At 36.8% G+C, this 15626-nt stretch overlaps 1 protein-coding gene across 1 annotated transcript in view; it reads right to left on the reverse strand.

The window, feature by feature from the left end:
- Nucleotides 1-2728: 2728 nt before the first annotated feature.
- Nucleotides 2729-15626, reverse strand: part of LOC121877002 (protein MON2 homolog) — a 42835-nt gene continuing 29937 nt past the window's right edge. Inside the window, 4 exon segments of the mRNA XM_042382586.1 lie at nt 2729-3408; nt 3769-4000; nt 5278-5514; nt 6453-6659. Of these exon segments, the coding sequence (XP_042238520.1) occupies nt 3227-3408; nt 3769-4000; nt 5278-5514; nt 6453-6659 (858 nt within the window). The 3' untranslated portion in view covers nt 2729-3226.

Genomic DNA, 15626 nt, shown 5'->3' on the forward strand with positions numbered 1-15626 from the left:
GGAATTAGACCTATATACGAAGGGGTTATAAGAGCAGTATATATAATAATAATAATAATAATAATAATAATAATAATAATAATAATATTACTGTAATAATAATTCATAGGTCTAGGTTACATTTCTCACTTTTGATCATTTTTTAATTCTTGTATTTCTTTACTATTATTATTAATTTTATTATTATATTTTATTATTACTATTATTATTATTGTAATCATTATTATTTTATTTTGGTGAACAGTATTTTAATTAATAATTTTATTTACTATGAATAATTATTATTATAATTATTATTACAATTACATTTTCGCCCCCCAGGCCCTGATGTGGTCAGTGATTTATGCCCGGTATTAATCCTTAAAAAAAAAAAAAAAAAAAATGACCCACAAAAAACTTTCGGTTTTTAAAGCTTTTCGGTTTTCGGAATTTCGGATAAAGGGTTGTCAACCTATATTTTATTTGTTTTTCAGTCACATAAGAGAATTTAAATAAATTGTCCACAACTTTTATAGTTTCATTATACAGTTAACCCTCACTTTACGCGGTTAATGTAACCCGGAGGGAACCGAGGAAAGCGAGAAACGCGTAAAGTGAATAACATAACATAAGGGATTGATTGAAATGGAGTCCAGGCCGATCCCCAAACTCCACTTTTTGACGACACATAACTATGTTGTAGTAAAAATAACATCTTAATTTTATGATGGTACATGCACACAATTAATACTTAAGAGAAATAGAGAAATACAGTCGCCAAGTTAATGTCCATTCAAATAATGGACTCAACTCCCTCCCCCTCTTCTCACACTACACTGCTGGCTCTTCCTCTCTGAGAAATTTGGGGGGAAAACCAGGTATAGTAATAAATAATACCTCAAACTAAAGTTAGGATAATATAATTGACATTGCTGGATTCCTTGTAAGACCAGGAATATTTTGAATATAAATGTCATATATTTTTCACAAAAGATAACATATTTACTCAGATTAAACATTTTATCTAAAATTTGTATGTCTAATGCAAAATATATGATGTTTATATTCAAAATGATCATCAAATTGTAAGAATTCCAGCAATGTAAATTATATTCTGGCCGGGTAATTTGTATGAATTTTATGAGCTAAAACAAATATCTTCAGTTAATAAAAAAAAAAAATATTCTTCACGACACTATCTGTCAATCAAAGTACCCCACCTTGCCTCCCCCCTCTTCCAACCGCGCGGTCAGTCCCAACCCTCCCCCCCACCCCCCACCAATCCTCCCTTCAAGAGATGTTGGGTGAAAAACTTAGATTTTAACATTTTGTATTAAATAATACCTCAGATTAAAGTTAGGATAATATAATTGACATTGCTGGATTCCTTGTAAGACCAGGAATATTTTGAATATAAACGTCATATATTTTGCACAAAAGATAACATACTTACTCAGATTAAACATTTTATCTAAAAATTTTATGTCTAATGCAAAATATATGATGTTTATATTCAAAATGATCATCAAATTGTAAGAATTCCAGCAATGTAAATTATATTCTGGCCGGGTAATTTGTATGAATTTTATGAGCTAAAACAAATATCTTCAGTTAATAAAAAAAAAAATATTCTTCACAGGGTAACAGATGGTCAGTCGGTCCCTCCCTCCCCCCACCCCCCACCAACCGTCCCAAGGAGATGTGTGGGACAACCAGAATATTTAACTTTAGTAATAAATAATACCTCAGATTAAAGTTAGGATAATATAATTGACATTGCTGGATTCCTTGTAAGACCAGGAATATTTTGAATATAAACGTCATATATTTTGCACAAAAGATAACATACTTACTCAGATTAAACATTTTATCTAAAAATTTTATGTCTAATGCAAAATATATGATGTTTATATTCAAAATGATCATCAAATTGTAAGAATTCCAGCAATGTAAATTATATTCTGGCCGGGTAATTTGTATGAATTTTATGAGCTAAAATAAAAATCTTCAGTTAATAAAAAAAAAAATATTCTTCACACGGTAACAGATGGTCGGTCGCCGGTCCCTCCCTCCCTCCCCCCCACCCCCCACCAACGTCCCTACTAGATAAATGTGTGGGAATACCAGACTGTTTACCTTTTTAGTAATAAATAATAAATCAGACTAAAGTTAGGATAATATAATTGACATTGCTGGATTCCTTGTAAGACCAGGAATATTTTGAATATAAATATCATATATTTTGCACAAAAGATAACATATTTACTCAAGAGTAAACATTATATCTAAAATTTGTATGTCTAATGCAAAATCTATGATGTTTATATTCAAAATGATCATCAAATTGTAAGAATTCCAGCAATGTAAATTATATTCTGGCCGGATAATTTGTATGAATTTTATGAGCTAAATTAAAAAAAATTATACTTCACCCGTGTAAAGGGGTACACCCACCGCGGAATGTGAGCATCCTGGGTTCTGGCAGGGCACCGCGTAAACGTGGAAACGCGGAATGTGGGACCGCGTAAAGTGAGGGTTGACTGTATGTAACAATGGGACCATGCAATACCTTCTTCCTCTCTCACGTGGGGCAGGGAGCAGTACAGACCAAAGAGACCCCTCGCAGTCAGTAATGGAAGTTGTCAGACACAGAGGAGCGAGGGCTGTGTTGTTTAAACCCTCATAGTTTAGTGGATATGTGTACATAATGTTGTTATACATGTGCATATAGCTATTTATATGTACTGTACTGTATTTTGCATACTCCAAGAGCCGGCATGAAAAACTTGCTGATTTTACTTTCTCCTGGGGTTCATTTTACCTAACTCCCGTGAGCTTTAAGGGAATACTGTATAAACAAGTTTCCCTCTAAATTCCCCACTAAAGCAATGTTATCTGAAAACACAGCTGACTCAACCCCCACTTGTATCCCTCATACTGTATACTCTAACACATTTCTTTTCCTACCATTTTTCCAACAGTTTTCATTCACCATATTGTCAGAATCCTCATCACTTTTCTTTTTCTCACACTTACAAAATTCTCTATCATCTTATTCAATACTCAAACTCTTCTGTCATCATATTCCAATTCTCACCGTCTGCAAGCAACTAAAACAACTATCTCTAAACAAATTTTTGCATGTTAATGCCATCAATCTACCATGATGTTCCTCTCTTTCCATGATATATTGATATATCTAGGCAATCTTCATGTTAAAGTAAATACATTAAATTAACTTAAAAGTTTACCTCACCTGATTATCTTTAAGTGGTGGGTTGTGTTTGTGTGTAAGAGCTGCTTTCACCAGGTATGTGACAGCCTCTACACCCCATTCTCTCATACGCACATGCGGATGCTGACACACATCCAGCAGGTGATTGGTCACTGGTCTCCACAACACTTCCACTCGTCCCAAGTTAACAACACCTGAAAAAATGATGATACTATATATCGTCTGAACATTTCACAAGTAGCATATGTCAGTAACTTATACTATGTGTGCTAATTCCTCCTTGCACTACCAGATGGTACTTGTAGATTATCTTACCATTTTGGTCAAGGAACTACAAAGTTGGTTCATTTGAAATCTAAAAATGTGTTGAGAAAATGTTAAGTGTTCAAATCCAAGTTATACTGCAGTACAGTAATATTATATAAAGAATGAGGATGTTCAGAGCCAGTTCTTAGGAGTTTCAAATTAATTAATCAAGATACAATAACAGCATCCATATCATCGAGTGGTGAAACTCTACATAGAAAACGGACATTCAGTAATGAGCTTCTCACCTGTCTCAAGAAGTTTGGCAACAGCAAACAGTGATGGCTCCCTATTGGTATAAGCCAGCTCCATACTTTCCCTGGAGAGTTGACAGAGAGCATCAATAAGATGATGGAGAGCCACATCATTGAGATGCTGAGAAGACTCAAACAGACGACTTAGCATCGATGAGAGAACCGGCAGATCCGCAATGACTGCTGTTGTGATCACAGCATTGGTCTCTGCAGTGCTTCTCCCAGCCTACGAAGATATGTAAGAGTGTATTACAATATACAGAAATTAGACACAGTCTTATACTCAACCCCTTTAACTTCCTTCAGCAGTTGACTGCAGACGTGTTACATTATGGAACGGAAACCCAAAAAATGTCAAAAGTTCAGACCAGTTTCACTGTATGGGCTAACATTTCTGACTTCAAATTTGATACTAGAATTAGAAATTTTCTGAATCACAAAACAGAAATAATTTAATTGAAACATCCAGTGAGGTGTAACTCTACTTGACAAGACTTGTGGCACAATAATACATAAAACCTTCAATTTCCACATGTCTAACTAGCCATTTACCTAATCAACATACCGGGTATCTTTCACATTCAGTCAAAGTCTTACATATATTTCCTAAACTCAGTCAGGTTGGTTAGCATTAGGGTGGTTAACTTTCAGGTGATCCCAAACAAATAGTAAACCAACCCTTGCCAACTTTATGTAGGGATATCTGAATATTGAAGACCTCCTAGACAATGGGTCTGTATTTATAATGAGCTGCTTGGTGAAGGACAATGGAGAGATATTTAATATTTTCTTAAATAAAAATTATGCTGGAGGGGATATTAACAATAAATATTACAAAGTCTTGGAGTTCAAATTTTTTATTGTAATAAGGTAGTTTGGGGTTTTTATTGTTAAATTTAGTGGGCTGGGAAGCAGAAATCTGGGGTCTGGAATGCAGCTCATTTTTCCCAAGATTTTAATTGTATCCCTGAACTTCCTGGACAAGACCTCATGAGTTGTCATCTCCAGTAGTCACTATGATATCCCCCTTAAAAAACAAAAATATTATCAAGAATTACCAAACAAAATATTGAAATAAAAGATGCTAAACTAACCAAGAGACATGATCAAGCAGGAGAGCGAGCTTACCGGACTAACAGGGTCATTAATTAATTAGTGGCAGACATTTGGGTCCCTTCCCTTAGTATAACCCTGATCCTAACATGTTAATTTCCACAGATTCATTATTCACTACATTCACCAGGTTAATATACAAGAGTTTACTGTATACCTCCTCCTCTCCTTGGGTCTAACTTGAAAAATTTCTAATGGTTTAGTTAGTTACACAAGTGTGACATTGTAGACCACTAATAATGGTATAGCTAGTTACACAAACACAAGTATGATACAGTATTGTAGTCCACTTATTACTACAAATTTATTGAAAGCAAAAACAAGGAATAGACATCTCACATAAAGATCTCTGGTTCTGTATTCGTCTTTGTGTCTGGTACAGTACAGTACCTTTAAGCTTCCACCAGTTGAAGGCTTGAGACCCAGTATCCACACGAGGTGTTGGAGGGTTGTGAGGAGGAGGTGCCATGCTGCCCCTAACACACCACCATGACAGTGTGCCATTGACAGGGTTGCCCGCATACACTGCAGGTTCTTATTGGTCAGCATCACTGGTCCTTGCTGTGCCCCAACTGGCAGTGATGGTGTCGCCAGTGCCGTCCCCACAGCTACGACTTGATGACGGACCTGCCAGGGAAAATTAATCTAGGTCTATAATGCCTGTCACACTGTTTCCTAAAGCCTTCAGTATTCCAAGAAAATCAGTCAGAATTAGTATTTCAGATCCATAACTTTCCTCATCAGTCTGATGGGGTATAAAAAGGGGCAAATACTGTACATTCAAAACTACACACAACATTGCCACCTGCACAAAAAACATGGACATTTAATTAAATAACTAAAAAAGAGTTATCTCAGGTACTAAAAATTTATGAAAACTTGGAACAATACAAAAGGTAAAATTGTTATCATACAATATCTGCGTATCAAAAATATTCTCAAGAGGGTAAGACTTACAAGAAATAAATTAAGAAAGTCTCGAATGTCACTGTCATTAGGAAGTAATTTATTTTTCTTATGATAACAATTGGTATTCATATACCACAAGCTAAAAAATTACAGAAAAACTGCATTCTATAATATCCCACAGACGACAGAGTGTTACATACTTCTAAACGGTGTGTCCACAAGTAGGGGCATTCCTATGGGCATAAGTGATGTAATATATTAAAGAGAGCTACTGACAGTCTCCAGTAAAGGCACCACATACTACGTGGAATTTAACCCAGACACGTAAATCAAGGACAGAAAATTGTATTTCAAATGGTGAAAAAAAATGGAGGATCATCATACTACTGACAGTGAAAAAATTTCAAAAGACAAAAGTTGAGAAAAAGCACCTCTTCTGGCACCAGAATAACACCTCTTGTACACATCTGTGTTAGATATAATAGGTCAACAGTAAATAAAAATACATCCATGTAAAATATTCCAATTGCACTAAGCACAGTTACTTATGGTGTTTTCCATTTTCCTTTGAGTTCATTAAGATCCCAGGGTAGTTATATTAACGTTCTAACAACTTTTCTTCTATGACAGACTGATGCAGAATCACCAGTACTCACCTCTGAGTCATAATATTGATGTTGCGACTCGGTACTTGGCGAGCGCTGATGACCACGGGACACGGAGGATGATGCTGCAGCAGCCACGCTAGCATTATTGAGTACTGTTAGTGTGTAGTGTGGTGGGAGGCACGATTTGCACAGGGCAGTGATGAAGGCATCTCGTGGTGTTGTCAGCTCAAGCTTGCCGGCTAAACTAGCAAATGTCTGTTGAGAAATAATCACAAGTTTAAGGGATTATTGTACTAGCCGCTATCAATTAATATTATATAAATATGGGCTAAGGGCATATATTCATTATATACATTCTACCATCAAGACTATTGAGCATACAGCTACATTAAGCATTTGTTCTGTCCTCCACTCCTAAGGTGGACAGTTTGTTGTTTCACACATTCTCGGGTATACAACCCATAAATCTACTTCTCAGCCCTCCGTGTGTGAGTAGGCCTGTTTAGATTTTATGTCTGTGTTGACGTATAGATTACTCTCCAACAACCAGACGCAGAGAGGTCAGCCAGTTCACACAGTTTCCCACAGTTCTCACCAGTTCACAGCCAGACACGATACCATAAAGACATGTTGAGAGCCTAGCTCTCCAGGCTGTACCTGTCTCTAATTATATCAGCTAATTACAAGCTAATAGCTAATGCTCATTAGTCTGGCAACAACCAACCTTGTAAGACCAGACTATCCAATATAACTAGAAAATCACCACGTGTGTTTACATTAAACCAAGGAACAACGAGTGAAGATAACAGAACCTGTGTGCACTTGTGTAACTTATAAGCTAAGATAATTACAAGTGCTACCCGGGGCGGCTGTGACGATTTCAACTATCAACCAATCTACGACTGTATCAAAGGTGACAAGCCGTGAGATTACCTACCGTAATAACTCACCCAGCTTCATCAAGGTTACCAGCAACAACCCTACACTCATTCAGGCAAGTGTTAACAAGTAAGATAGTTCAATAACAAACCACAGCCCAAACATTATGTACATTGATCTACAGCAATAAATGAATGCTGTTTCCTCTTTAAAGACCTTTTTCCACATTTTTTTATCACCCCAGTGACATTTTCCCATTTAATGGGAATGATACAAATTTCATAAAGACAAAAAAAGGCAAAAGAAAGAAATTTCATATTCTAATTTTTTTTTTTTTTTTTCACTCTTCAAAACCTTTCCTTCCAGCACAGTGACCAGAAGCAAGAGTAAACATCTGACTTTCTTTTCCTGTGCTGTCATTCTAGCATTCTTTTTCTCAAACAGATGTGTTCTGTTATATTCACCTGCTACAATACAGCCCAAAGGTATCGATTTGGTATATTCCTGTCACTGCAAATAGCCAAGCACCAGTCATGAAAAGCACATCCTTCCTCAAAGAGCACTCACCATCAAGCTTTCTAGCCATTTATACACACTGCTGCCTCCTGGATATCTATCACTCCTCTTTTCAGGTGTATCCTTCCTCTCATCCTTCCATCATGGCCCACTCTATTAAGGCTTCTATCAAAGTACATGACACACAAACAATGAGTATGGCTAGTTGCTACACTAATCAATAACAAATAATTTATCTGTTATTATATCATGTAACATTAGCCTTTGCAAACCCAAAAATAAAAAACAATGAATACAGTGATCCCTCGGTTAACGAACGCCTCGGTTAACGAAATTTTGGTTAACGAATTACCTTCCAAAGAATCTTCAATTCAGTTAACGAACAAAAATTCGGTTAACGAAATCATGTCAACATGTTTTCGCCTGCTCACCAGCTGGAATATTAGTCCGCCAATACAGTAATCGGTTCTAGGGCTTAAATTCGTTCCCATTTGAGTAAATATCAAGAAGGTTGTACTAGTCAATAATTTTCCAAGTTATATTTTAAAATTTGTAGTCATTTTAACACTTATTTAACATAATTGCAGTACAGGAAACAATTTTTTGGTGCGCCAATCAGCCACTTGACTCACCCACAAAGGCGTCAGTTTGTATCTCTGGTCAGTGGAGGTAACATCTTGCTTGTGGCTCTCTTGAACATAAACTATTTTTACGTTTTTACAGTACAATTACTGGTCATTCTGAAATTTATTCAACATATTGACAATATATAGCGCAGTGCAGTGTTGATTTAAATAAAATAATCTTTATTTACAGCAATTAAACTTAAAATTTTAGTGTTGAAATTTTTATCGAATCCAGCATGGGTCCAAAGAAATCTAGAAAGGCGATTTCAATCCAGGTAAAACAGGAAATCATAAAGAAACATGAAGAAGGCATTAGAACAAATGTGCTTAGTAAAGAATATGGCATGTCGGCATCAACCGTGTCGACAATTCTTGCACAGAAAGACAAGTTCAAAAAAGTGAAAGTGGGAGACAAATCTACCAGAGTGTTTAAAGGTAGATCTATAATTGCAGAAACAGAGAGGTTACTTCTTATTTGGATTAAGGAAAACAAATGAAAGGGATTCAATTTCGACTGAATTTATTTGTGAAAGAGCCAGGGAAATTTACGAACATTTGAAAGAAGAGCAACCTGGTTCTTCTGGCACAGAGTTTGAAGAGTTTAGGGCCAGCAAGGGCTGGTTCAAAAAATTTAAGAAAAGAAGTGACATTTTCAGTGTTATTAGGCATGGTGAGGCTGCCAGTGCAGATAAAGAAGGAGCAGCAAATTTGTAGTGGAGTTCAAGGAACTGGTGGAGGAAGAAAATTATCTTCCACAGCAAGTGTTCAATGTGGACGAAACCGGGCTGTTCTGGAAGAAAATGCCCAAAAGGACATTCATCACCAGAGCTGAAGCCTCTTTACCTGGGCATAAACCCATGAAGGACCGTCTCACTCTATTGCTTGGTGCCAATGTTTCAGGGGATTTCCGACTGAAGCCTATACTTGTCTACCACTCTGAGAACCCCAGGGTAAGGAATGGGTGACAAGACAGCTCTTTAATGAATGGGCTGTTGAGGTGTTTTGCCCTTCTGTGAAGAGCTACCTAACAACCAATAAACTCCCTTTAAAGGCTCTTCTCCTTTTGGATAATGCCCCTGGTCATGACCCTCAACTTGCCAGCACTTTGGAGGCTCAATTTGACCTTGTCAAAGTGTTGTTTTTGCCTCCCAACACTACATCAATTATACAGCCAATGGACCAGATTGTGATCAGCAACTTCAAGAAGCTGTACATGAAGAAAATGTTCAGGAGGTGTTATAAGGCAACTTCCACCGATCCTGAACTAACACTGAAACAGTTCTGGAAGACACAATTCAACGTCCTGGAGGCTGTAAAATTGATTGTGTCATCATGGCAAGAAGTCTCCACTAGATCCCTCAATTCTTCATGGAAAGCACTGTGGCCATCAGTAGTCCATGATTTTGAGGGATTTGAGGAAGAAACAGAGTTGGACCAGGAGATTGTGTCCATTGGTCAGTCATTGGGCCTTGAAGTGGAGGAGGAGGATACGGAAGAGCTTGTGATGTCTCATGAGGAGGAACTTACTCCTGATGACTTGAAGCAACTGGATGAGATGTTACAGGTAGAGGCTGACAGTGGTGAGGAGGAAATTGAAAGTGATGACCATATGTCAGCTAAACAGTTGAAAGATGTGATTTACTACTGGGAGAAGTTCAGGGAACTGGCTTCAAGGCACCCTGATGTGGAAACAACAGAACCTATTTTGTGTAATGTTGAGGACAGAGTGGTCTCCTTCAAAAATCAGCAAATGATGAGGAGGAGAAATGCCATACAAACAAAAATTGACAGTTTCTTCTCTAAAAGGCAGCGGGAGAAAGATGCTACCCCTCAGCCTTCCACTTCAAAAAAGAGAGAGGATTTTCCTGCTGGAGAATCTGTCAGTCCAGAAGTTCCTGACATTTTTATGGAAGGTGACTCGCCTTCCATGAAGAAGTAAAATGGTTCTCCTCTACCCCCACTTCCTTCTCTTCTCCCTTCTCCTCCTCCACCTCCCACTTCAAATTCACATCAGCATCATCAACCAGGAGCCTTCTACATACACACCCCGAAGTAAGTGTACAGTCAGCCCTTCACTTCCACGGGTTTAGCATTCACTGATTCGCAAATACGCAGATTGCCCCGCCGGAGGAATATTCTGTACATTGAAGTAATTGAAGTACGTACATTTAAATCGCGCGCGGCACCGAACACTGCCCGCTTCCGTTACCTCACACACACACACACACAGAGCGCGTCGTCACCCTCACTCAGTCAGTCTCGCTGTAACCATGCTTGTGTTGACATCAGCCTTGTAGTTGCAAAAATATTACATTTCCGTGAATGTATTGTATCAAGCACAGTATGAATAGAATATCACTAATATAACAGTATTTTAACCGAACGGGTAACATGTCTTGAACATCGGAAGGTTTGGTAAAGTCTTTTGTTTTCATGTAGTTTATCCCAATTTACATTGAAATACATTACGTTTCAGCAAAACTACTATTTATTTCTGAGAATATGGAAATGCTGAAATGACGATGTATTGGATGAAAGTGATTTCGTTGTTAAAAGATGTTAACAGAATCGATTGACGGTTTTCAGTTAAAAACTGTTGTACATCAATATTCTATCCTAATTCACTTGTGATGCAACAGTTTTTAACTGAAACCATTCAAAAGCGATTAAGGTAACATCTTTTGAACAAAAGAAAGCTTAAAGTCATTGTTTTCACACGATTTTATCCCACTTTCCACTTAATACGACGCTTTCGCAAATTTTTCCGTGAATGTAGTATATCACACAGTATGAATAGAATATCATTGCAATATAACAGTATTTTAACAAAAAACTATTAAAAAACGAGTAACATCTCTGAACATCAGAAGGTTAGGTAAAGTCCTTTTGTTTTCGTCATGTATTTTATCCTATTTTACATTGAAATACATCACGTTTCAGCAAAACTACTATTTATTTCTGAGAATATATTCATTCAGGCGCAGTTTAGGTAAAATATACATGGGATGTAATAGTTTTTTAACTGAAAACATTCGAAAAACATGTACCCTCTAGCCCTGTTCAAGGAGAAGACTGGGAGGAGCTGTTTGGTGCTGAAGGCGATGATAAGGAAAATGATTTTGATGGTTTTAATGAAAATATTCAGAAATATGGTATCTTAGTATTTATTCAAGTGAATTAGGATAGAATATTATTGTAATACAACAGTTTTTAACAGAAAACCATTCAAAAGCAATTATGGTAATCTTTACATGAAAAGAAAGCAAAGTAATTGTTTTAGTCATGATTTTATCCCACCACTGTAATCGTCGTCATTTCAACAAAATATTACATTTCCATATTTATTTGAGAATATATTCATTCAGTCAGTTAAGGTAAAATATACTTGTGATGTAATAATTTAGAAAATACCGGTATTTAGAAATACGGTATAGTAGTTTTCTTTTGTTTCAAATTTAATTAACAAAGATTGATGTTTCAAATGTAATGAACAAAATTTATGTATCTATAAATAAACTAAAAAATTAATACTTTATGACATCATCCTGTGCTACCATACCATGCATTTGGCTACTTTGGGCTTGCTATGATGGCCTAAAAGATCTGCCCTGGCAACTGTCCGACACTCACAGCTGGTGGTGTGTTGGTGCCTCGTTTCCCTGTTTACTGGTAGTTACTGGTAAATATTTTCAACCTAATGAAACTACAGGTCGTTACCTCTCTAGTCCGCAACCTCGGACCTGACCGGTGCGGACCATGAAAATGCGGACCAAGGAAATTCACCCTTTTCCTGGATAGATAGTGACATGTGCTTATGCCTGGAAGCACTAGCATCACTTTCTCGCGTCATGGTCTCTTTGAAGACATATTGAAGGGTTAATTCGATATAGTAGCTTCTCAAATTCGAGTTTTTAATTCTTAACGTATTTTATTGGAACACACAAAATAAATAAATAAAAATTTTGTGGCGGAAACTTGAATTTAGACGGTTTGAGCGGCGCCAGCGTGCAGGCGGCGTACAATCGTGTAAACAGCGTCATTTCTCTTATGTACAAAGAATCATTATTGTTTATTACTGAATGTCTTTTTATTGAATTAATGTTTAGGTGTGCAAAATGAGCAGTACAATTCATTAATAATATGTAGAATATTAAAACACCGAGGATGACAGCATTGTTTTAGTTGTTTACAAAACCAGTGACTGACTGGTTCTACATATAAACTAAGAAAATAAGACCTTGGTTGTAGCTGTAGTAAAATTAATATGGTTCTTTTAAGTAATGTTTAATGTTAATAAATGGAACAATAAGTAGCTAACGATAATGGTAAAGAAAAGAGATCGCATATGTAAGTCTTATCTTACGTAAAAACATAGTCATTACTTTCATAAGAATATAAGCAACACTTATTTACTGTTCATATATATTTTAATTAATGTTTCTGAATTTGTTTTATTGAATTAATGTTTGTGTGTGCAAAATTAACAATCAATTTATTAATAATCGTGGAATATTAGGAGGCAGAACGGCTTTCGGCATTTTTATGTTAAAGCTACAGAAACCAGTGACTGATTGGTTCTACATATAAAACTGAAGAAAATAAGACCCTGAGTTTAGCTGTAGTAATTAATAAAAAATGAATATGGTTGCTTGAAGTACCTGTAATGTTATTTAATGTTAATAAATGGAACAATATAAGTAAAATACATTAATGGTAAGTGAGACTGCTTCATTATGTAAGTGCACACATGTGAAAATATATCGTCATTACTCCATAAGAATATGAAAGCAACACTTATTTACTGCTCATATATATTGAAGGGTTAAATGTTGTACTCTGTATAGACAAGCAGAGGCAGCGAACTGCGGATGTAAACAAACCTTAATTTCCCTGGCTTTTTTTTTTTTAAGGATTAGCCCACCGGGCATAGGTCACTGACCCACATTGGGGCCTGAGGGCAAAAATTTAATACTCCTGTAATAATAATAATAATTCAGATAAGTAAAAAAAAAAACCTGCCTATCTACCTATTGGACAAACTAAAATCGTTCCGGACCACGGGAGTTTCGGACCACAGAATGCGGACTAGAGAGGTACAACCTGTATTACCCGTTTAGAGGTCGACTCCCAATTTTTGGCCAAATAATTTGGTCTTAAAACTCGAACTACACACAGGTATATATGGTAAATAAGGGCATGGGGGCCAGGGGTGTTTTAGGAGGGCAGCAATAGCACAAGTTTTAACATTCACGGTATCTCGGTTACCTATTACGTATGTTAAGCGACTGTACTACTGCATTTTTACTTTATGCGTATAATTTTCGGTGAGCTGGAACCAATTACCCAAATCCCATTGAAACAGTGGTTTTGGTTAGCAATTTTTGGTTAATGAACAACCTTCTGGAGCGAATTGTGATATTGATTAACGAGGACCACTGTACTGTAATCCGGTTATGGAAAGGATGCCTACTTCAAAAGTTGTCGTGTCAGTAATTCCATACGTGAACTACATTTCATTGACTTCCATTATGTATACAATCTCTCATCGACTTCGACAACCCGGACATAAGACGGCCATGATAGTATAAAATATTTTACATTACGTATTTTTCAAGTCGGCGTTACTGAGTCGCTGTGTACTGAAAATTTTTTTTAATCCCTTTAAAATGGCTGGCAAGTATAAAAGTGAGAGTTCTCGTGGTGCTGAAGAAAAAAGACACCCATTTAGGAGCTGCTCGCCGCTTCCGCGGTCATTGAACCCACAGAGGCCCAGCGTAAAGTGAACTACATAACATATGGGATTAACTGAAATAGACCAGGCCACCCAAACTCCACTTTTTCAGACACAATACCTACGTAGTAAAAAATAACTTCTTAATTTTATGGTGGTATGCACACTAATAATTAAGAAAAATATCAATAATATTAGGATTTTTACACTTACATAGTAGAAAAGATGGCTGGGCACACGGGATGGGGGTTGGTTCGAGGCAGAGGCAGATTATTGGCCCTCACCTGTATCACTTGTATCAATTGTATCACTATCACAGAGGCTTGCAGGGCCTCTTTGTCAAACCCTCAAAGTCCATATTAGTCCATATCCTCACTATAATTATCACTATCACTGACTTGGGCCAGCTGTGGTGGGTGGCGGGTGAAGAACTTCGGTAATGTTTTGATGACTGGGCGACCTTATGCTCCCTGCTCACTTTCTGCATAAGGGGTACAGCAGAATGTGGAGCATTCGGTTTACGGCAAGGTAGCGTAAGCGTGGAAGCGAATGTGGGACAGCGTAAAGCGAGGTTGACTGTATATACAAAGTACTATACTGCACTCTATTGTATATGAAGGGTACAGATTAACAAGTACAGATTATTACAGTAATGTATCTGTACTAATTAATGAAAAACAAATAAACAATATTGTATCATGAATGAGTCAGTACAGTAGACAAACAGTGATACGACCCTTTGGGGAGGGGTGGTATGATCGCCGTTACCCCCAATGGATCCTTCAACCTCTGGCTGGGAGGAGGGAGGTGGGGTGTTGACAGCCAGGAGGGAAGATTAACAGCTTACTCAAGGATTATGAAAGGCAGAGGGTTTAAATTTTGGCTTATCAAATGTCACTGACTTGACTTAAGAGAATATAACTTACATTGCTGGAATTCTTGTAAGACAGCAATTTGGTATAAACATACCTTATTTTGCACCAGACATAATAATTTTAGTAATTAACTAAGTACAATTAGGATACAGGTTATGATTTATGTTGTTGCTCCTAATTTAGTTTAAGCTTCATGACATCACTAGTGTATAATGCATCTTGCCCTGGTTTATTCACTGATCAGTTGTCTAAGTGCAAATGTAGCCCAGTCATGTATCAATTAATTTTAAAAATATAAATTATAACATTAAATATTATAAGACAAAGGTTTAGTAGAGCTGTTAATGTGTGTATGTAATCTTGGCATGTCACCTCACCACCTGACTCTAACACTACTACAGAACTACTACTTTTTTAATATTTATCCTCCCTTATAGCCATACATGTACGCCACCATTTTATTACCTTAAAATTAAATATCCTAATACATAAGTAGCTATCCTAGCTGTGTTGAGTTAGTTGAGCCACAGATCTGTCATTTGTTGCCTCATAGTCAATATCTGCAACTGTTGTCGGCTTTGGGGCCAATGCTCTC

This window comes from Homarus americanus, unplaced genomic scaffold, assembly GCF_018991925.1.
Source record: "Homarus americanus isolate GMGI-L3 unplaced genomic scaffold, GMGI_Hamer_2.0 scaffold41497, whole genome shotgun sequence".
Taxonomy (NCBI): Eukaryota; Metazoa; Arthropoda; class Malacostraca; order Decapoda; family Nephropidae; genus Homarus; species Homarus americanus.